Genomic DNA, 21,563 nt, shown 5'->3' on the forward strand with positions numbered 1-21,563 from the left:
CCCTCGACGATTAGGTAGACTACGCCGCACGCTAGCCGTTACGCACCCGGCGGATTGCAACGCCGATTCTTCTGTCAAGCTTCGAGTCTCACAATACCGAACTTCCAATCCGGGGGCAGGGAACGGCAGTGCAGCCCGAACCACCCCCTCCGGGTCCCCCCCTTTCGGAATGCTACATGGGACGGACGAAAGCTCAACGGTCATGACCCAAAGCATCTACAGCACTAAGTCAGTACGAGTCCGTCCACCGGCCCCCCCGTCCGTCTATCGTTCCCGCACCTCGCTTCCCCTCGCTTGGAAACGATCAGGGAACCCCTGAGACCTGTCAGGCTGTCAATGCCGGGCGCAGGGGGAGGGGCTCTGGAGGGCACGGATGGAGGGTGGTGAACTAGTGTAGCTAGTCAAGCTAGGTAGTCACATAGTGTGCTAGTGTACACGTAAACTACTCGCCTACTGGCTGGCAGATCGACAGACGATGAACAACAGACACGCAAGCTGACGAGAGAGTGGCTTGCTAGCTGAGAAAGGCCGGCGTCTCTCGCCTCGTACCTCGGCATGGCGTCATGGACGGTTACTCGGCTCCACCACGGGAGCCAGGCGAGACGCAGCAGCCCGCTCCTGGCAGGTGTTCATGTATGTACTCCGTAGTGTACGGATACAGATAGGTACGAATCCAGGTAGGTAGGTTGGTAGCCATCAACCAGTTCGGCCAGTCGGGGTCCACGGTCTTGGGGAGAGAGGGGGGGGGTGAACCAGGATGTCGACTACCAATACCGAGAACGGAGTTTCACATTGGCCTACGGATACAGAGTACAGATACTGAGCACGTACGGAATACGACTGCTTGTGCATGCATCCCGCCCCAGCCCCTTCGAGGTGTTGTTGATGTACAGACTTACCTAGTACGAATAGGTATGTCCATGTCCGCGTACATATGTACGCTACCCAGGGATGGACAAGTACAGTTGTATTTATATGTACCCATGTAAATGTACAGTCTCCTTAGCGAGGATGCACTACCGCACTATCCGTACTGCGTAGGCACATGGGAAAAGCGAGAAATCCCCCGGACGACGCGCCCCTCGACCGGTGTCTCGGGGAAAACCAGCCGCTGCCAGTCGAGGCCCTGCCATGCAATCAACAAATACCTACAGCCCACCTCTGTGCGACCCGAGGCGCGCGTCTCAACGCGGCGATGACGGGTCCCCCGTCCAGGCCTTATCCTTACTAGCCCGTGCCCCGTGCGCCGGAGAACATTCCTCGATCGTTTGTTGGAGTCTCGGAGCTCGTGCGGGCCAATGTCCTTCTTTGGTCGTCGTGCTCCGGGGAGGGGCGCGCGGGGCACGAGAAAAATGGCCATGACATGGACATGTGCCAAAGGACATATGAGAGAGAGAGAGAGAGAGAGAGAGAGAGAGAGAGAGAGAGAGAGAAAAGGATTGAGTTTGAGGGAGTGGGCAGGAGAGAAAATTGTGGTACGCTGCACGGCGATGAACCTCGGACGAGTAAGCCAGCCCGTCCCTTGAACGAGGCGGAGAATCCAAAAAAGTATGAACTATGTTTGTCTCTTGACTTCCGGATGAGAAAGCCGACTGACTACTAATACCCCTCTGTTCCCCTCCAAAGCTGATACGTATGACTTTTGGAAAGGCTCTTTGGAAAGACGTGTCTGTGATTTTCTAGTGTTGTATACATCTCTCACCGATATCCCTCACATTAATTTTCTGTCTCCCGGACCCTCTTCCATATCTCAAACACAACAATGTCGACGGAGAACCTCACCGTCGTGCTCGCCGAGCGTCCCAAGGCCGAGATCGTCCCTGGCCAGACCTTCAAGACGGAGCTGAAGCCTATCCCCAAGGCCGACGACCTCAAGGATGGCGAGATCCTCATCGAGAACTGGTACCTCTCCCTGGACCCCGCCATGCGCGGTTGGTTGAACGGTGCGTACCCTCTTATGCTCTGCTGCTGCTGCTGCTGCTGCTGCTGCTGCTGGTGGTGGTCAAACAATTGCTGACGAACCCTCCCCCAGACCGCCGCTCCTACATCCCCCCCGTCCAGATCGGCGAAGTCATGCGCGGTGCTACCGTCGGCCGCGTCATCGCATCCAAGTCCCTCAAGGCCAAGGAAGGCGACGTCCTCCCCGCCTACGGCGGCTGGTCCGAGTACAGCGTCGTTCATGACAGCCGCGTCGAGCCCGTCTCGTCATACCCAGCCGTCTCTCAGCCGGTCGACTACCTCTCGGGCATCGGCATGACGGCGCTGACTGCTTACTTTGGCATGCTCCGCGTCGGCGAGCCCAAGTCCGGTGAGACCGTCGTCGTCTCGGGCGCCGCCGGCGCCACCGGCAGCGTGGCCGGCCAGATCGCCAAGCTCAAGGGCGCGCGCGTCGTCGGCCTCGCCGGCTCCGACGACAAGTGCCGCTGGCTCACCGAGGAGCTCGGCTTCGACGTCGCCCTCAACTACAAGGACCCCGAGTTCAAGCAGAAGTTCAAGGACGCCACCCCCAACTTCATCGACGTCTACTTTGACAACGTCGGCGGCGAGATCCTCGACATGGCCCTCGCCCGCGCCAAGGAGTTCTCCCGCTTCGTCATGTGCGGCGGCATCAGCCAGTACAACTCGGCCACGCCCCAGGGCCCCAAGGTAAACCACCCACCCCGTCCGCCGTATCCGCCAAGTTTGGCCCCTCCCAAAGACTGACCTCTCTCGCCTCACAGAACTACGCCAACATCATCACGATGCGCATCAAGATGCAGGGCTTCATCGTCTTCGACTACGTCAAGGAGTACGTCCAGGCCCGCAAGGAGCTCGCGGCGTGGCTCGAGGAGGGCAAGATCAAGCGCAAGGAGACCATCGTCAAGGGCGGCCTCAAGGTCGCCGAGCAGGCCCTCGTGGACCTGTACAAGGGCATCAACACGGGCAAGCTGATTGTCGAGATCAAGAACCCCAAGGACGCGGCCAAGCTGTAAACAGCCGGTGCGCATGTCTCTGGGGGCTTGGCTTTTCTTTTTCAGAGGAAGCGGGGAGGATCACAAGAATCTTGCACCGCGAATGACTTGATGACACAAATGTACAATTATGCATAATGACCTCCGACTTGGCTACGGGATAGATAGATAGGCATACCGACGGGATGAGATGAAGAGGGCAAACAAAATAAAATATTCAGATCGCTCTATCGGGAGTATGGAGCATATGTGCTTACCCGGGCTTATGTATGATGCATAATGTGTATATATGCAGAGTGTGCATATTATGTAAGTATCAGTCTGACCAACCTCCCCGCCATCGCCAATCTTGCTTGCCCCAAGCTCCGTCTCCCCTCATCCGCCTCACGAACCAGGAACATCCATCCTCGACAAAGGTGGTTCACTTCCGCATTGCCTCGGACACACGGCTGCAAACAGACAGACCTCCCGCTCCCTCGGGTAATAATCCCGCCTCCGCACGAGTCCTCCTGTTCGACATGGCAACCTGATCTCTCCCTCAACTGAGCTGCAGGCTACCCAAGACTTTTTCCATCGGCGCAGCCCGGGGCCACCCCAGCCACGCGGCCTGTCTACGAGACTTTGAATACCCCGACGGCCACGATAGGCGAGGCTTTGTTCTCCTTTACAGGTACAGGAACGGAAACGGTCGACCTTGACGGTTACGGCGGTCCACATTCCTGGCCATCCACGCAACTGCCGGCCACCTGTTGAGTCTGCGTGCCTCGAACTGAGACATCCCGCCGCATTCGAAAATTCCATCGATGTGCCGAAAGCGAAAGAACCGCCCGGCCTCGAGTAAACGGTCATGATATAGAACTTTTTCGTAGTTCAGGAGACCTGTGACCATTCGCGAAGGTTCTTTGGAGGCTCGCCACGAACATCGAAAGAGTAGAGGCGCAGACTATATTTACCCGATAGCAGTTCGAAATCAGCAGGTACGCCTGGTCACACATTCAAAATGGCCCTATCACCCGAAGAGGTCGCGCACCTCCACCGACAAGCGAGGCGTCGCGCCGAGCGAGCCGCAGCCGAGATGTCCTTCCGCAGTGTCAGCTCCGACGACTATCTCAAGAAACTACGGGCCAAGCGTCGGCCAGGGCGGCGGCACGAGGTGGGAGACATTCCCGCCGCAGTCGAGATTGGCGAAGAACCATTGCCTCCATCACAGCCCGAGTTCAGGCGCCCGACGGGTCCTGAACGGCAACGGACGCACACTCGCACACAGTCCGCCAGCGCGACAATACCAGGCCCCCAGCAGCGCGCGGCGTCAACGCCCGTAAGCCGCAGAGCCACGCTTGTGGGCCCCATATCCAGAAATACGCCCCTAAAACCCCATGCGCCGTCTCAGAGATATTCGGGTCAGCATGCGTCAAGCCAGCCGGACCTTCTCATGCGGGCCGCACAACGGCAGTCGGTCTCAACTCCAGGCCCAGCCACGGGATTGAAGGCGGCACGTTCGTCACCGAAACCACGGCCTCCACGCCCCCGGTCGAGCCTAAGCATATTCTATCCCCGAAAGTCGGTCCGTCGAGTCGCGTCGGTCGGTGTCATTTCTTCCAGGAAGGTCGACCCAGAAACTGGCCCCACGCTAAGGCAGCCCAGTCATACTCGTAGCAAACCAGCCCATGCTACGGCGACTTCGTCGGAACCCCCCGTGCGGCCCGGGACCACCCTTATCAAGCGAGGCTCGCTGCGGATGCTCAAAGATAAAATCAGGAGAGTTGCCAGCTCCTTCGAATTACGATCGACAAGAACCGAGAATACGGGGCTCGGGAACGACGACGGGCTGAAGCACCGCTCCAGCAGGAGCCTCCTCCTGCGACCGTCACGCAAGCTGGGCTCCCAGCTGCGTCTGGGCACCGTCAGTGAAGAGTGAGCAAGAATGGCCGAGTTCATTGCATCCCCTTTTTGTTACTTTTGTTTGTCCGCGCGAGCGGCTCTCCGACTACAGAGAATCGACTGGAAAGCCCCATGTCTAGCAGCAGCGTCTCAAGACGATGGTGACATTTTGTACGACTAACGGCGATGAGATGACGACCCTGATCACGTTCGGATACCATAATCTAATGATGTATATTTGCTATTTTGACATTTCGTTGCCCGGGTCATGATGTCCTGTTTGTACAACTCCCCAACCGTCCTTCTCTCTGCCTCTGGCAGACATATGCTATGAGATGCTCGACGCCGACTTGAACTGGGGAGAGAACGGGTAGTCGATATATCCAGTAGGGAGTTTTGGTGTGTAAAAATACGTTCGATCGTACTTTTCCAGCTCGATGCCTTCCCTGATGCGGAAGACAAGATCCGGGTTCGGAATGAAACAGCGGCCGAAGGCGAGGATCACATCATACTGTTTATACGTCTCTTCAACGGCTTTCCGTGCCGACTCGGCAGTCAAGCCGCCAGCGATCGATACCGGGCTCGCGTTGTTCCACAGCTCGACCAGCCACTTCACCGTCCGTTGTCCGCCGCAGTCCGTGTCTTCGTTGCCACTGATCCGGGCCTCGATCAGGTGAAGATAGGCCAGGCCCAGAGGCTTCAACTGCTCGACCAGATATCTGAAGGTGGGGTCCGGATCGTCCATTAGCATCCCTTGGAAGTCGCTGTACGGACTCAGGCGCACAGCCGTCCTGTGAGCCCCGACGGCGTTGATGACGGCCTTGGTCACCTCGAGGTGGAACCGCGCCCGCTTCTCGATACTGCCGCCCCAGGCGTCGGTCCGCTTGTTGCAGTTGTCCTGGAGGAACTGGTCCGGGAGGTACCCGTTGGCGCCGTGAATCTCGACGCCGTCAAAGCCGGCCTCGATGGCGTTACGCGCGGCCGTCGCGTAGTCCTCGATGATATCCAGGATATCGGCCTCGCTCAGCTCCACCGGCGTGGGTGTGTCGTCGGCGATAGGCACCGCGCTCGATGACTCGAGCTTCAGGCCGAGCGACTGGAGCACGTCCATCTTGCCACCGCGGCCGAGATGCCACAGTTGGCAGTAGATGAAGGAGCCCTTTTCGTGGACGGCATCCGTCACTTGTTTCCAGCCGGCGATGTGGGCGTCGGTCCAGATTCCGGGTACGTTGAAGCGGCTTACGGCGCGATACGAGATGATTGTTGCTTCCGATACGAGCAGGGTGCCAGGCACGCAGGCTCTCTGCGCGTAGTACTCTATCGGCTGCCATCAGCTTACAAAACTGCCAGCGGGTGAATTACCAGTGCTTCGCGCTCACCCTTCATCATCGGAGTCGGCGTCCACTCGTCATCGGCGCGGTACCGAGTCAACGGGGCCAACGCCAACCTGTTGGAGAGGTGAACCGACCCGACGGCCAAGGGCGAGAAGAGCTTCGACATGGTAGCGACTGGTCAGAGTTTCGCGGGGTTTGGTTCATCAAGAACTTGATTCATCAAGAGGGCACACGGCGGGTCAAGATAAAGTAAGGTAGATGGATGCAGCACGAGTCTAAAAAGCGGCTAAGCGGCGTCGGTGATTTCGCCATCGTCTGCGCCATTACTAGCGTGTACGGATAATCCTGGTTTATCTCTCTTCTTGGCACACTCATGCAGATGCTTTGCCCCAACGTCGGCGGGGACATTTGAGACGGAAATCTGAAGTGTTTCCTATAATTCCGCCATATATCCATACAAATGCCATTGTCAAGATGAACACCCCCCGAGGCGACCATTATATCTATGGCAATTCCACTTATACCCGACGCCACAGCTCCAGAAACCACACCGCCTCTCGGACGCGGATGCGCATCGGCACAAAACTTGCCGAAGAAGAAAAGCGTTGGATAGACGGCGGGCACCAATCTTGTTCCCGCCACCCATGCCGACCCATCCAGTGGGGATCGCCCAAGTCGAAGGGCCACTCACTTATTCCCGGAAGATGGATGTCTGTGACGTGATGGAAACCTGTAACGGTGCGCCCGATGCGCGCACTCCAATGTACCCCGGGGGGGGGGGGGGGGATATGACAGCCGGCACTTCGGAACCGAAGCCTGCAGATTCGATCTAGACCGGGGACCTCAACTTGTTGACTTTTCTTGGGCTGCGTCGCCGCGGATGGTGATCCTCTCTCCCACACAAGCGACTCGAGGAGCATGCTACTGTCAAGATGAAGGAAGATGCGCCAATCAAGGACGACAACACGAGCGAGAAGGCGGCGCAACAGGTGCTCGGATCGGAACCGGCTTCCAACGATAATGAGGCCAACACGCCGCCATCGCCGGCCGAGAGACAGCAACCGAAAGACGACAGCGATGCGGAGAGTGTTGGCGGACAGAGAAACACCATGTCGCGGAAGCGCATGCTGCTGGCCTTCTCCGCGCTGTCCGTCTGCCTCTTCGTGTCCTTCATCGACCAGACCAGCGTCTCGACGGCGGTGCCGGCGATAGCGGGGGACCTCGACACCGGCACGGCGACGTCGTGGATCGGCACGTCGTTCCTCATCGCGTCGACTGCCTTCCAGCTCATCAACGGGCGGCTGTCCGACATCTTTGGCCGGAAGAACCTGCTCATGATATGCCTCGTGTTGATGGCTGTCGGCGACATCCTCTGCGGGTTCGCCAAGACCAAGGAGCAGCTGTTTGCGTTCCGGGCCGTCGCGGGCATTGGGGGCGGCGGGATCAACAGCATTGTCATGATCATCGTCAGTGACATCACGACGTTGGAGAACCGAGGCAAATATCAGGGTAAGCCATGACTATCTCTTCTACGTCTTCTTGTTCTACGTCTTCTTGTGAAGGCTATATAAGCTTACACACTCTAAAAGGCGTGCTTGGCGCTGTTATCGCCCTGGCGAATGGAGTTGGCCCCTTTGTTGGCGGCGCAGTCGTGGAGGAGGCAACGTGGAGGTGGGTTTTCTGGATGGTACCCATCATATGTGCACCGGCGGCCGTCACCATCCTCTTCTGCTTGCCCCTCAAGCACCAGTCGGGCAACTACGCGGACAAGGTCAAGAAGATTGACTACGGCGGCATCGCGCTGAACATGGCCTCGACCCTCCTGGTGCTGGTTCCGCTCTCCGGCGGCGGCGTGTCCTACCCGTGGTCTTCGCCGTTCGTCATCGCAGCCGTGACTGTCGGCGCCGTCCTGGGCGTGCTTTTTGTCTTGTACGAATGGAAGCTGGCGAGGCTCCCTATCATGCCCCTCCGCCTGTTCCAGGCACCGCACTGCAGCTATCTCTACGGCCAGACGTTCTTGATGGGCCAGGCGTACTTTGGCAATCTGTTTTACCTGCCCATCTACTTCCAGTCGGTCCTCAAATTCTCGCCTCTCGCCGCCGGCGCGATGATTCTGCCCGTCGTCATCGCGACGTCGGTCATGTCCATTCTCTCGGGTCAGTACATGCTCTGGCTGGGGCGGTACATGCCCTGCATCCTCGTCGGGTTCTTTCTATGGACGCTAGGCAACGGGCTCACGATACTCTTTGACCGCGACACGGGGCTGGGCGAGCTCATCGGGATTCTGATCATCGTCGGCGCGGGCATCGGCCTCACGCTGCAGCCGACGCTGGTGGGCATGTACGCCAATTCGCGGAGCGAGGACCGCGCCGTGACGACGGGTCTGCGGAACTTCATCCGCACCATCGGCGGCGCCTTCGGGCTCGTCGTCTCGGGCGTCATCCTCTCCAACACGCTGCGGCGGGACCTGCAAGGCAGGGGCTTCATCTCGGACGGCGTCATCGCCGAGCTGACGTCGTCGACGTACACGTTGGGGCAAAAGGGCTTCTCGGACGAGGAGCAGGCGGTGATACTGCGGGCGTACATGAGGGGCCTGCACTACATCTTCATCTACTACGTCGTCTGCACCGGTCTCAGCCTGGCGCTGACGCTCGGCGTGGGCAACACGGGCCTGAAGGCGAAGAAGCCGGCGCAGGCCGAGGAGGCGTCGGAAGTCGCGAGCGAACCGCCGGCGGAGACTCTTGGAAACGGAAACGAGAAGAGAGATGGTAGCAGCTAAGAGACATTGGTCTCTCACATTGAGCAAGACTTGGGCATCAAGACGGGGGGAGGGGGGCATCGGCGGGTTACAGCATCGGTAGCATTTGGACGGAGTTACATATTCAGAAAAAAACTAGAGGACACTTGCAAGCATTACAAAACACAAATCACCGAGCTCTTGCATGGCGGACTTGTATTCTGGGGGGCGGGGGTTGTAGAGGAATGAACAAGAGAGTCTATTGGGGATGACGGAACGCGCACGAGTCTTTGTGTTCTCTCTTACTCTCATCCTGCAACTCGATCGTCGTCGGCCATGTCCCGATCAAGCAATCGGATCCCATTTTACTCGCGAAACGCAAGTCTGGTTCACTATGGTACATCAACAACCCGCATTACCCCATCGTTATCACCACCTCCGACCCATCTGGCGACGTTATCCGCGGGCCGCTGACAAAACCCCACCTCCAACGATACCAGTTCGACCCCGCGCGTCCTTATCAACACCCCTGGGGATCAGAGGCAAGTCTCCGAACGCTCTCCAACGGTTTCTTTGATCCGATGGGCGGCGGAGTCGGGTCCTGTACCTAGACGCATGAGGGTAGGTGCCGGAAGATCTGGACGAAGCCACAGATATGCGCGTTGCCCGTCCGATAACGCGCTGCAGGCTGCATTGGCGTTTGATAACGACGGACGCCAATTCCGCTGGGGTCTCACAGGACCCAAACACACGCATATCCGTCGCAGATTGTCCGTGATAGTGTGTGCTTCTGCGCGGCCCCGCGATGCGATGCGATGCGGCGCGGTTTGGGTTCGCCCGACAGACGATTGCGCCCCCCCCCCCCCCCCTCCCTCTCTCTCTCGGATGAGATAGGCCGATGTCTGGGCAATAAGGGCGGGGAGGAGGGCTCGAACGCCTATTTGCAGTGACGGGGCACGATATCTGAAAGGAGAAAATAAAAGAGATCAGTGCCCATTGTTCGTCCCAAGTGTCCTGCAACCTTGACGAGACCTCCCGCCCCCCCCATCACGACCGTTATTCAAATCTCCCTCCCAATTGATTGAACCTTTGTTAGTCGATACCCAAGAGACACACACCGTCCAGAGGAGAAGAAGAAGAAGAACCGCCGCCATGCCTGAAGTCTACCACGCACACCCGGACTACGGCTACCCCCGTGACTTTAAGGGGTACGGCGAGAAGGGTATCGCGTGCCCGTGGCCCAACGACGCCAAGATTGCCGTCTCCTTCGTCATCAACTATGAAGAGGTAACGCTCACCCCCTCCCACCTGGACTTTAGGCTCTCCGGCAAGACAGATTTTGAACTGGACTTACAACAACAACAACAACAAAACAGGGCGGCGAGCGTTCGGTCCTCGCGGGCGACGGCGAGTCGGAGACCAACCTGCGCGAGAACCCGCTGGGCCCGGCCAAGTACAACGAGCGCAACTACAACGTCGAGTCCGAGTACGAGTACGGGTCGCGGGCGGGCTTCTGGCGGCTCTTCCGGCTCTTCAACTCGCGGCGGATGAAGTTCACGCTCTACGCGGTGGCGCAGGCGGTCGAGCAGCAGCCCGAGGTGGCGGCGCGGTGCGTCGAGGAAGGGCACGACGTGGCGTCGCACGCGTACCGCTGGATCGACTACCACGACGTGCCGGTCGAGCAGGAGAAGGAGTACATCCGGCGGTGCGTGGCGTCGCTCAAGTCGCTGACGGGGTACGCGCCGCGCGGGTGGTACTACGGGCGCAACTCGCCGCACTCGCGCACGCTCGTGCCGCAGGTGTACGAGGAGCTCGGCGAGGACCTCGTCTGGGCGAGCGACACGTACGCCGACGACGTGCCCTACTGGATCGACCTGCCGCTCGAGCGCGACCGCCCGGACCCCAAGGGCTGCCTGATGGTGCCCTACAGCTACGACTGCAACGACTTCAAGTTCCACACGGCCGGCTCCGGCTTCCGCGACCCCATGGGCTTCTACACCCACCTCAAGAACGCCTTCGACGTGCTCTACGACGAGGGCGAGGAGGGCATGCCCAAGATGATGACCATCGGCCTGCACTGCCGCATCATCGGCCGCCCCGGCCGCCTCGCCGCCCTGCGCGACTTTGTCGACTACATTGCCAAGAAGGAGGGCGTCTGGGTCGCCACGAGGACCGAGATCGCCGAGGCCTTCAAGGCCAAGTACCCGTACAAGAAGGGCCAGCTGGCGTGAGGGGCGGGTTGTGTGTAGTTGTAGTTGTCGTCATTTTCATGATAGCGTGGCAGTGTGTATTTTTGTACATGTTCATGATGATAGACGCTTGTGCGCGTAACTCTGTCTTGCTCGCCTACCACGTGTGAGATGTTGGAGAAAAGAGGGAAAATCTTCCATCATGTCGATCGAGTATTAGGCATGTAAGTAAACAAGGACCACATTGAACTGGGTTTCTGTCTCATGGTGTATCCCTACGCCTCTGCAGCGGAATGCCACGTCCATCTACTTTGTATGTATATGCATGCATCACTCAAGACAAGAAAAAAAAAAGAAAGGGAAAGAAAAAAGAGAAGACTTACTTACTTACTTCCCTTTCAACCAACACGGAAAAGCGCAAAAGAGAAAAAGGTGTGATCAGTGGGAGGCTTGAACTCCCGGCCTTGGCATTACACAACATTTCGGTTGAAATATTAGTACCACGCTCTAACCAACTGAGCTAACCGACCCCCGCTCGATTACTAATCGGGTGTTGAGAGCTCAACGGCCAGTGATCAATATGTATCACAGCCAGAGCCTCTAAACTTGACAAGTACAAGTAACATACTCTGTACAAACTTGCAAGCACATCCTCGCCAGCTCACCGTAGCCCCTCCAGCCCGCCAAAGTCCCATTCCGAATCCATCACGTCGGAGACACCTCCCTGGCCCAAGTCGTGAATGGACACGGCGTCCTGCGCGAGCACGTCCCAGCTCCCGGCCTGTGGCGGCGGCGGCGGCGGCGGCGGCCCCGACGGCGCGAGGTCGCTCTGCACCATCTCGTTGAACATCCTCCACCCCTGCCACCCGCCCGGCGCCTCCTCGTCCACCTCCATGAACGCCTCTTTGACCGCGTCCGAGATGGCGTCCCCCACGGCACACCTCTCCTCGGCCCCGCTCCCGCGCCTCCCGCCGCCGCCATCCGACGACGCGGTCGCCGCCGCAGCAGAGGGGGCTGTGGGAGAGCCGACGGGCTCTGCGGCAAAGTCGACCTTGAGCGGCTTCGGGCCCGGCGCGGCGGATTCGGCCCGTGGGTCGACGATGGTCTTGAACAGGCTCCCAGAGAGGGCGTCGAAGATGTCGCGGTACTTGACGGCGCCGGGCCACTTCTCGCCGAAGATGGTGAGGGACTGGGAGCAGGCGTGGGTCGCCTCCAGCGCGTCGTACGAGAAGAGGGCCCGGTCCCTCCATAGGCAGTACACCAGCGTCAGGCCCGCTATGAAGCACGAGTGGAGCGCCGTCATGGTGTAGCTCAGTGTCTTCTGCTGGTTCAGCCGCTTGTACGCCGTGCACACGCACGCGGCGGAGCGCGCCGTCGTGACGAACCTCGCGTCCGACGTGCTGACCGTCGGGAGAAGGACGGTGAACAGCGACAGGATCGATTTGTGGTACTGACTGTACCTCCCAGTGTCAGCGCATGTTCGTTCCAACAACTACCCACGCAAACGTTGGCCCCCACCACGTACAGGTTGAAAAAGTCCCTCGAGTCGTGGTAAGCGCTCTCCGGGTCGTACATCCACGTAATGCCCGCGGCGTCCTTGGGCGGGTGTGGGATGGATCGCGCCCACTCGTCGAGCTCGGCCCGGATGGCGGCCATCTTCGTGTCGAGCTTGGACCTCTCCTCCGGCGAGCTTGTGAATACGTCCCGGTCGACGCGGTACACGCGCCGGTGAATTCTCGACTGAATCCTACGCAGCTTGATGATATGGATGAAGGGTTCCACGTTCGACCAGACGGGCTTCTGCCCAGCCGGGGGGCTTCCCAGAGCAGTAAGGTCCCAGAACTCGGTGCTGTCGCTTGGAAGCTGTCCGGCCATGTTAAACCCTCATGACTACTACCCTCCACTTCGCAGCATATCGGGGAAACCCACCTCGACATTGATGTCCCTGTCGGCGATTGCAAAGGTCCGTCCGAGAACCACGCTGGTCATGCGGTCCAGACAATAACATGACCAGAAGGCTCGTCTCCTAATCTCGAGATCCCGTGCGCTGTGAGACGATGCGGTCGTTTGCTTCCTGTGGAGGCCCAGCTCGATGCAGAGCGTCACGGCGTATCGTATCTGAGACCACGCACCGGCGCCGTACGGACTCCGCGTGCCGTGAACGGCCAGGAGGAGCAGGAACTGGACGGTGGCGAGGTTGTGCTGCTCAAGTATGTAGTCCATTGGTTCGATGGCGGCCATGAGGTGTTGCTGCATATCGTCAGCCTGCCCTTTCCAAAACGTTTCGTCTCATGCCCGACTCACCTGCGGGTCCACGTCACACGGCTTCTTCATGAGCTGGAGGAACCTCGCCGAGATGGCGTATACCAGGTGCATGATGCTTCTGTGCTGTATCGACAGCGCGCCCTGGTCGTACTGCTGTTCGAATAGCGTCGTGTACAGCTGCCGGTCCAAGATGGGCCACCGTGTGTGGAGGCGGTCAAAAAACACGTCGAACAGCATCTTGGACTCGGAAGGATACGGAAACTCCGACATGGGCTCGTCGGGATGCGATGACGCCGACACCGAGTTTCTCGACCGCGGCGGGCTCAGCACACCAGCCGGCGCCGCAGCCATCGCCTCAGACAGGGCCGCCCTGCCAGCGGCTCCGTGAAAGATGGCGGACTGAATCATCCGTGCAATGGTCGCGCCGGAGCTCGATCCGAGGTAGAACGGCTCCGGGGCGGTGTCCGTAGTGCCGGACGCGCAGAGGGATAAGTACGCGACACCGTCAACCAAAGATGTGGGCTCGTCTTCGGAGCACGAGTCCCGCGATTCCCGCCGAGGAGACTTTGCTTCCTGGGCCGGGGCTGGCGCCGGCGGAGGCGCCGGCGTCGCGGCCGAGGTTGAGGCGAAGTGGTCCTCGGCATAATCTGGCATACGCGCTTCCAGGAACGCAATTCTCTCTTCAAGGGCGCTGATGTATCTTGACTCGGCATGAGCATGACAAACGTCACCAAGTGGCACGCATGTTTCGGCCGGCTTACAGTGACTTCCCACCGGGATAATGGGGTCTTAGGGCCCGCTCGTAGACGCATTCAGAGTTGGCCTTCCTGCAAGAGTTGCAGCTTGGATGGGCGCCGTCACACTACCGACATTAGTTTGACATGCGCACACAGCCCACGCCCGTTATCAGGGGATCTGCGTACTCGCTGCTTCCTTCGCTTGCACCGCTTACACGCCAGCGCGACCCGCTGCTTGCGGCTCGGTGGCATATGGCTTCCGGCGATCGTAGGACCAGTCCCGGGGCTTACGGGGCTCTCCCGATGAGAAGCCGACGTGGGGGCGGCTGGTCTGCTTAGGGACACCTCATCAAACATGCTTTCGGTCTGGAATTGTATAGACATCGGGGCCGTGTACGGTGAGTCTAGAAACTTGGTCTTGATAGAGAGGAAGCAGAGCAGGAAGAATTCGAGCCGATCAAGTCCATGGGGGGGGCGAGAGAGAGAGGGAGAGAGGGAGAGAGGGAGAGAGAGAGAGAGAGAGAGAGAGAGAGAGAGACAGAGAGAGAGAGAGAGAGACAGAGAGACAGGTAGGGATCATCCACATCTGACTCCAAAGGGCATGCAGCTATGGACATGGGGTAATACGGACGGCCCCCATCTCCACAGATAGCGCGTGGTACCTTGGCCTGGAAGAAGTCCCGAGCTCAGATGTTTGACCCAGATCTTTGGTAATGTGCGGCACAGGTCTACGCATTGTCACATATCCGGCATGTCTCTGATCGAAGCCGGTGCTCCAGGACAACAGAAAAAACAAAGTACGCCCGTTCGCTTCTGATTATTAGACGATCCGTAGACACCCAGCCACTTCAATCTTGGGTCAGACGCCAATGTCGGTAGTTTCTTACCGACGACGTAGTGATTACCTACTTGGGACACTCGGGCGTTCATCATGCAGATAAGACCAAAGGCCGAGAGGGAGGCAATGTTATCTCAGTGGAGCACTGGAGGCCCGATCCATCATCTAAGCGCCAAGTACTGCTCCGCATACGCCGTGGGCCTTATCGTGCCGCTGCGGGCCAACGGTTCGCGTGGCGTTGCGGGAGTATCGGTTGGAAATACGCCGATGAGATTGTTTGAGGAGAGGAAACAGCAAGGGGAGGTCGTCATGGAGCTGACACCCACGCTCTGGATCTGCCCATATGATGATATTGGTGACGACCAGCTTTGAAGATTGAAAGAGAAGTGATGCCGCCGGTTTCCATTGTCCACTTGTGTGTCTGAGAGAGAGAAATACGCTTGTTTGTTTCCAGAGTCACTAAGAAAGACGAAAAAAAAAAAAACCCCCCGGCTCGCCAGAAACAATGGCGCGCATCCGCATGCCTTCCAAGGCCGAGATGGCGGCTCCGTTCCAGTCCAGAGAAGCCTTCGCAGAATGGGTCAAGGCCCCCGAAGCGCACAACGGACGAGCCCAGATCGGCGACGCGAGATGGTCGAACAAAGATCTCGAGCCGACGCCGCCGGAGCAGAGAACCTGGACGTGGTACAATCTGCCCATGTACTGGTTTTCCAACATGTTTGGGACGACTGGGTGGAACGTCGCATCCTCGTTGATTGCAGTTGGTTTGGTACGTACGATTCTTCGGCGTCGTCGTCATGCCACCCCCCAAAAGTCTTGACTGCTGACAGCGGTAGTAGACCTGGCAACAAGCTCTCGTGTCGTGCGTGCTCGGCACGCTCATCTCTGCCGTCGTCGTGACTTTGATGGCGAGGCCTGGTGCCATGTACCACGTCGGATAGTAGGTCGAACCCTTGTTTGACAAACTGAACACGGTCGATACCGTTGCTAACACCTTCGTTCCTAGTCCGGTTCTGGCGCGGTCGGTGATGGGGATGTACGGCTCATACTTCTTCGTCTTCATCCGGGCGGTCGTTTGCATCATCTGGTATGGGATCCAGACCTTCTACGGCGCAAACTTACTGTCCGTGTGCTTCCGCTGCGTCTTTGGAAACAGCTGGAACCACTGGGCCAACGCGCTTCCCGCCGGCGCCGACGTGACATCGAAGCAGCTGTTGGCTTTCTTCCTCCTTTGGCTGATCGAGTTCCCGTTTGTAAGCACATGCCCGTTCCCCGAAGCAGCCCGAAAGCTCACGCCTTCACCAGACCTGGGTGCACCCCACCCATATCCACTACCTTTTCACCGTCAAGGGTTTCGTCATGCCGTTCGCCTGCTTCGGCCTGTTTGGGTGGTGCATGGCGTACGGCACCGGCGTCTCGAACCTCAGCGCGGCCTCTGAGGCCGGGGCGGAGGCCGCCTCGACGACGCCGACCGGATGGGCGATAATGGGCGGCATCAACGTCATCATGGGGTCCCTGTCGCCCATGCTTGTTAACCAGCCCGACCTCGCGCGGTACTGCAAGAAGCCCCGGGATGCCGGCTGGCTCCAGGGGGCGTCCGTCTCCTTCGCCCAGATCCTCGTCTTCTTCCTCGGGCTGGCCTCGACGACCTCTCTGCAGGGGGCCTGGGGTGTTGCTTACTGGAACCTGTGGGACATGCTAAACGCCATCCTCGATCACTACTGGACCCCTGCCGCCCGCGCCGGCGTCTTCTTCGTGGCCCTCTGCTTCATCCTCAGCGTGCTGGCGGTCAACTTTGGCGCCAACTCGATCCCCTTCGGCGCCGACATGACTGGCCTGTTCCCCAAGTACCTGACTATCCGCCGAGGGCAAATCGTGTGCGCTATCCTCGGCATCGCGGTGCTGCCGTGGAAGCTGATCGCCAACGCCGCCGCCTTCTTGTCGTTCCTGGGCAGTTACAACATCTTCATGGCCCCTCTCTGCGCGGTAAGGAAGCTCATCCCGTCGATGCCGCGGGGCTTGCACTGACTTGTCTTACAGATCATCATATTCGATTACGCCTTTGCTCGCAAAGGCAACATCCACGTGCCTTCGTTGTACAACGGCTCCAAGGACGGCCTGTACTGGTTCAAGTCCGGCATCAACTGGGCTGGCGTGTTTGCCTGGATTGGCGGCACAGTCATGGGCTTGCCCGGTCTCGTCGGAGAGTACCAGCCGCAGATCGTTTCTCAGCCCGCCAAATACATGTACATGATGGGCTGGGTATTGACCTTCTGCTCGTCGGCCATCATATACACAGTCCTCATTCATACATTCAAGACCAAGGTCTACCCGCCGGGGTTCGAGAGCATGCCGATGGAGTACGAGTGGCTGGCAAAAGAGGGACGAGATGGCTTCTTCGAGGGCGAGAGAGAAGAAGAGATCTATGCACCGCCGTCCCCGCGGGTCACGGGCGGGGAAGAGTTGCATATGGGGGAGAAAGGGCAGAAGGCGGAAGCGTGAGAGGCGCGGTGAGAGTTGAGAGAGTGTGGCTCCGTCTTGAAGCGTGCTGTGGCCGAGTAAATTTGTTGATTGTACCAAGATGAGAAACTGAAATCCGTAATAATGAATGTGTTGTGAATATTCCCCATATCTCTATGTTCATTCAAGTTCAGCTAGCTCGCGTCGCTCGCTGCCTTTCAGAGCCTCCGTGGCCACAATGCAGTAGAGTCGTCTCTGAAGGTCGCATAGACTACATAATGATAGTCCCGCATGGCTAGAAAACCATAGAAAAGGTGTCATGCGCAATACTCAATACTCGGCACAATGGAAGGTTTCTAGACAGAAACACAGTATCATAGAGTCCCGCAACTAAACCTCCCAGCTAAGGCAAGGCGAGGCAGTGACTCCCCGTTGCGTAATTCAGTGCCCCCCTTCCGGCTTATCATCCCCCTAGAAGCCGGCAGTCTTGATCTGCACAAAGAAGGGGGGGCTCAGTTAGTTCGGCGCAAAGCTCCCGACATGTTCGTAATGGCCGCCTCTGAGGCCAAGGGGTGGTCGACTGCGGGGGAAAGACGACGAGCCAGCCGGTGGGTCGGAGGGACGGACGATAACGGTCTGCGGGGTTTGTTGGAGTAGCTCCAATGACCCCCCCGTTGGAGGCGTCGGCATCGCCTTTTCGAGTGGCCGAGTCGTGTGCCCCCTCCCCCTCCATGATATCCGTCGACCCTCTCCTGAACAGTTGGAGAGTGGCAGATGTCCTCGCGTTGTTGCATTCGTGCGTGCGTGTGTGTGTGTGCGCGTGTGTCTTCCGGGCCGGGTTCTTTTGCCGGATTCATGTTGGGGTTTCGGACTCTGCATTCATCCATCTCCAACACCTCACCCCAGGTCCCTGGTCGATTCTATTTAGCCATCACAGACCGAAGTCGCAGTTTTGTCTCGTCATTTTAAACTGTTGTTCAACGGCGAGAAAAGAAAAAAAAGGGAAAAGAAGATAAATAAAAAATCGCATAGCTCCAGGAGTCTATTATCGGTCAGTCCGTTCACAATGTCGACGGAACCATACAGATTGTCAGCCACAGAGGCGTCGGCCAAGATTCGAGCCGGGGACCTGACCGTCGAGGAATACGCGCGCTCGCTTCTTTCGCGTATCGAACAGAGGGACCCCGTTGTGAAGGCGTGGGAGTACATCAACCCTGACCAGGTCATCGCGCGGGCAAAAGAGCTCGATGCGATACCACCCGAGAAGCGCGGCCCTCTGCACGGCGTTGCCGTTGCTGTCAAGGACATCATCTACACCAAGGGTCAGTGGGCGACTCTTCGCGATGCACCCGGCACGCCACTCACGTCGTCACAGATATGCCCACCCAGCACGGCTCGCCGATATACGCCGGGGACGCGCCAAAGGTCGACGCCGGATCCATCATCGTGTTGCGACAAGCCGGCGCCTTGTTCCTTGGTATGTTTGGTGCTGAGAAGACAGACGAGAGCGGAAGAGGGCTCTAACGCTCGACAGGCAAGACGACAACCACCGAGTTTGCTGGGACCGTTCGAGGCCCGAAGACGGTCAACCCGCACGACACGAGCCGGACGCCTGGCGGTTCATCCTCGGGCTCGGGCGCGGCCGTCGGAGACTTCCAGGCCCCGATCGCTTTGGGCACGCAGACGGGTGGGAGCACGATCCGGCCCGGGTCTTTCAACGGCATCTATGCGTTGAAGCCGACGTGGAACTCCATCAGCAGGGAGGGCCAAAAGATCTACTCGCTCATCCTGGATACGCTGGGCTTCTTTGCCCGTAGCGTCGAGGACCTGCAGCTGATGGCTGATGTGTTCGACCTGCAGGACGACGAGGCTCCCAAGCCCGAATTCTCCGTCAAAGGCGCCAAATTCGCGCTTATCAAGACCATGGTGTGGCCGCAGGCGGGCCCCGGGACGCAGTCGGCCATCGCGAAGGCGACGGAGCTTCTCAGGAAGCACGGGGCCGATGTCGAGGAGGTCGAGTTCGCGCCGGAACTCCAGGACCTTCCCGCATGGCACGGTACGGTGCTGCACAGCGACGGACGCCCGACTTTCCTTCCGGAATATCGCGTGGCCAAGGACCTGCTCGACGAGTTTTTGGTTTCCCACGTCGACAACACGAACAAGATCTCCAGGGCGGCGCAGCTGGAGGCGTTCGACAACATTGCCATGGCGCGACCAAAGGTGGACAAGATGCTGGGCAAGTACGACGCCGTGCTGGTGCCGAGCGTCGTCGACGAGGCGCCCGTGGGCACCGCCAGCACCGGCAGCGCGGCCTTCAATGGACTCTGGACGGTAGGTCGACTTCTTGCAAACTGCTCGTCTCGACATGTCGCTGACAAGCTTCCCAGGCGCTTCACGTTCCCGTCGTCAACATTCCGGGCTTCAAGGGCCCGAACGGGATGCCGGTGGGCGTCTCGCTGGTGGCGCCCCGATACCATGACCGCCACCTTTTGACCGTGTCCAAGGCGGTTGGTGAAATTTTCGAGGCCGAAGGCGGATGGAAGTCGGCATTGTAGACTAGAGGAGGGGTTGCTGGGCCGCGATACTCGATGAATGAACAGAATGACAGCATTGAATGGATCCAAGCTAGGAGAATATCTTTCCCACGAATGATAGGGTACGAGCGTAGTGTTTAAGAAAGAATCGTCGGAGGAGGAGCAAGGGGCATTACAAATCTTTAGGAGTGGCGGAAAGCTGCCGTTGATGACTACCAGCGAACCGTGTGTTTCGAACGATTCATCGGGATAGCGCAACTTTCTAAGCAGCAGATTCTCTACGTTACTCGCCGGGGTGTTCCAAATTTCTGTCCAGAGAGAGGCTTGGGCCCAGCTTGTGACTTGGACATCCAGGGCGACCAACGCATCGTACATTTGGGGAATCAGACCCCTCTTGGCATCGTATCCAGCCAAATAATCGGACTATCCTGGATGCTTCGAGCAGCTCAGAAAGGCTTGCAGCATAGACATGTCATATGCCGTGGGGTGGTGTTTCTCTCGTACGTTGTCAGTGTGGAACTCGCCAAGGACGATTTCGGCGGCCAGAGCTTGGTCGCTGGTTCCGGCGTTGCCTTGGAATTGGGATGGGATGACATCGTGGACATAGTAATGTTGGATGGAGTGTCGTCTGGTGTTGGGACGGACTCGTGCGGTTATGCGATCAAGGCGCAGAGAGTGAGTGTGACTGAGGGAGGAAAGAAGAAAAGAAAGCAGCTCTCGGTGATGGGATGAGGAAGAAGACAGTTCGGACTGTGACCGAGGAAGAGAAAAGTCGGTTCTCATCTGACGATTAGACGAGGGAAGAGAGACAGACGGTGACTGAGAATCCCGGGGAAGTCGCTGTAGGAGGAGGCACCTACCCAGGCAAGCAAGAACCTTCAAGGAAGCTGTTGGTTGACTACGTACCTGCCCCTGCAGGTACATACTTTGGGAGGTATGAGAAGGACCACCACTATTAGCTCCTACCCTCAATACCTAGGTACCCTCCACCCTCCTACAGATGGGGCAGCCACGTGGAGGGTGACCCACCGCACCCGCACCGTCTGGAAGGGAGGTACGTACCCAAGCAAGGATATCAAGCAGCACATCACACACTCGTCAACGAACAAGCAAACAAACACTACTACTACTAAGACTTGCTACACCTTCATGTAATCGTGAAAGATGCAAAAGAGCTGGTAGCGGCTTCAGTTTGTTACTTCCGATGACACTTTGGTCCCCATAGGTATGCATGAAACCTTGACACAAGTGAGCTAGCTTCCTCGATATATACCCATATGATACGACTGACCTTGTAAGATGCAAGAACAGCACCGCCTTGTACGCGTACCTGGGTAAGATTCAACACGGATTGGTTGGAATCTGTCACCAATGAATCATTGCCTGCCATTCGTCTTCCAAGAGAGAGTCTGGGAGAAGAATGGGGGAAAGGGCTTTGGTATCCCTGCCAATTCTTGCTGGAAGTGTCTTTCTGGACCTGAACCTTGGACGAATGCCTCATAGACATAGGGAAAAAGCCAATTAGACGAATTGTGCCACATCCATCAGAAACCACGACATGAGGTCTGTTCGAGGACCTCTACGGAGCGACTTCTACAATGTTATTGAGGATTTGTACGGCCTCTTTCTCCATCTTT

The 21,563-nt window shown here is 58.2% G+C and overlaps 9 protein-coding genes and 1 non-coding gene across 10 annotated transcripts; 7 read left to right on the plus strand and 3 right to left on the minus strand.

The window, feature by feature from the left end:
- Positions 1–1,762: 1,762 nt before the first annotated feature.
- On the plus strand, positions 1,763–2,972 carry GLRG_01840 (zinc-binding dehydrogenase; the record flags this gene model as incomplete). The annotated part of the gene is made up of 3 exons (XM_008093174.1): positions 1,763–1,943; positions 2,033–2,646; positions 2,721–2,972. The coding sequence occupies 3 exons, from the start codon at positions 1,763–1,765 to the stop codon at positions 2,970–2,972; spliced, it is 1,047 nt and encodes a 348-aa protein (XP_008091365.1).
- A 979-nt stretch (positions 2,973–3,951) lies between these two features.
- Positions 3,952–4,869, plus strand: GLRG_01841 (uncharacterized protein; the record flags this gene model as incomplete). The annotated part of the gene is made up of 1 exon (XM_008093175.1): positions 3,952–4,869. One exon carries the CDS (start codon positions 3,952–3,954, stop codon positions 4,867–4,869), a length of 918 nt encoding a protein of 305 aa, XP_008091366.1.
- Positions 4,870–5,160: 291 nt separating this feature from the next.
- Positions 5,161–6,332, minus strand: GLRG_01842 (NADH:flavin oxidoreductase/NADH oxidase; the record flags this gene model as incomplete). The annotated part of the gene is made up of 2 exons (XM_008093176.1): positions 5,161–6,149; positions 6,212–6,332. 2 exons carry the CDS (start codon positions 6,330–6,332, stop codon positions 5,161–5,163), a joined length of 1,110 nt encoding a protein of 369 aa, XP_008091367.1.
- A 766-nt stretch (positions 6,333–7,098) lies between these two features.
- GLRG_01843 (major facilitator superfamily transporter) lies at positions 7,099–8,945 on the plus strand (the record flags this gene model as incomplete). Its single annotated transcript, XM_008093177.1, has 2 exons — positions 7,099–7,675; positions 7,756–8,945. The coding sequence occupies 2 exons, from the start codon at positions 7,099–7,101 to the stop codon at positions 8,943–8,945; spliced, it is 1,767 nt and encodes a 588-aa protein (XP_008091368.1).
- Positions 8,946–10,055: 1,110 nt separating this feature from the next.
- On the plus strand, positions 10,056–11,134 carry GLRG_01844 (polysaccharide deacetylase; the record flags this gene model as incomplete). Its single annotated transcript, XM_008093178.1, has 2 exons — positions 10,056–10,190; positions 10,280–11,134. 2 exons carry the CDS (start codon positions 10,056–10,058, stop codon positions 11,132–11,134), a joined length of 990 nt encoding a protein of 329 aa, XP_008091369.1.
- A 393-nt stretch (positions 11,135–11,527) lies between these two features.
- GLRG_13060 lies at positions 11,528–11,622 on the minus strand. The gene has a single exon. It is a non-coding gene; the product is annotated as a tRNA-Ile (tRNA).
- A 131-nt stretch (positions 11,623–11,753) lies between these two features.
- On the minus strand, positions 11,754–14,451 carry GLRG_01845 (fungal specific transcription factor domain-containing protein; the record flags this gene model as incomplete). Its single annotated transcript, XM_008093179.1, has 6 exons — positions 11,754–12,546; positions 12,618–12,955; positions 13,022–13,342; positions 13,397–14,057; positions 14,119–14,219; positions 14,281–14,451. 6 exons carry the CDS (start codon positions 14,449–14,451, stop codon positions 11,754–11,756), a joined length of 2,385 nt encoding a protein of 794 aa, XP_008091370.1.
- A 986-nt stretch (positions 14,452–15,437) lies between these two features.
- GLRG_01846 (NCS1 nucleoside transporter) lies at positions 15,438–17,434 on the plus strand (the record flags this gene model as incomplete). Its single annotated transcript, XM_008093180.1, has 5 exons — positions 15,438–15,701; positions 15,772–15,872; positions 15,939–16,185; positions 16,238–16,918; positions 16,973–17,434. The coding sequence occupies 5 exons, from the start codon at positions 15,438–15,440 to the stop codon at positions 17,432–17,434; spliced, it is 1,755 nt and encodes a 584-aa protein (XP_008091371.1).
- A 1,024-nt stretch (positions 17,435–18,458) lies between these two features.
- On the plus strand, positions 18,459–19,947 carry GLRG_01847 (amidase; the record flags this gene model as incomplete). Its single annotated transcript, XM_008093181.1, has 4 exons — positions 18,459–18,714; positions 18,768–18,869; positions 18,927–19,723; positions 19,780–19,947. 4 exons carry the CDS (start codon positions 18,459–18,461, stop codon positions 19,945–19,947), a joined length of 1,323 nt encoding a protein of 440 aa, XP_008091372.1.
- Positions 19,948–20,358: 411 nt separating this feature from the next.
- On the plus strand, positions 20,359–20,885 carry GLRG_01848 (uncharacterized protein; the record flags this gene model as incomplete). The annotated part of the gene is made up of 2 exons (XM_008093182.1): positions 20,359–20,601; positions 20,733–20,885. The coding sequence occupies 2 exons, from the start codon at positions 20,359–20,361 to the stop codon at positions 20,883–20,885; spliced, it is 396 nt and encodes a 131-aa protein (XP_008091373.1).
- Positions 20,886–21,563: the final 678 nt, after the last annotated feature.

The sequence above is a fragment of the Colletotrichum graminicola genome, assembly GCF_000149035.1.
Source record: "Colletotrichum graminicola M1.001 genomic scaffold supercont1.7, whole genome shotgun sequence".
In the NCBI taxonomy this organism is placed as follows: Eukaryota; Fungi; Ascomycota; class Sordariomycetes; order Glomerellales; family Glomerellaceae; genus Colletotrichum; species Colletotrichum graminicola.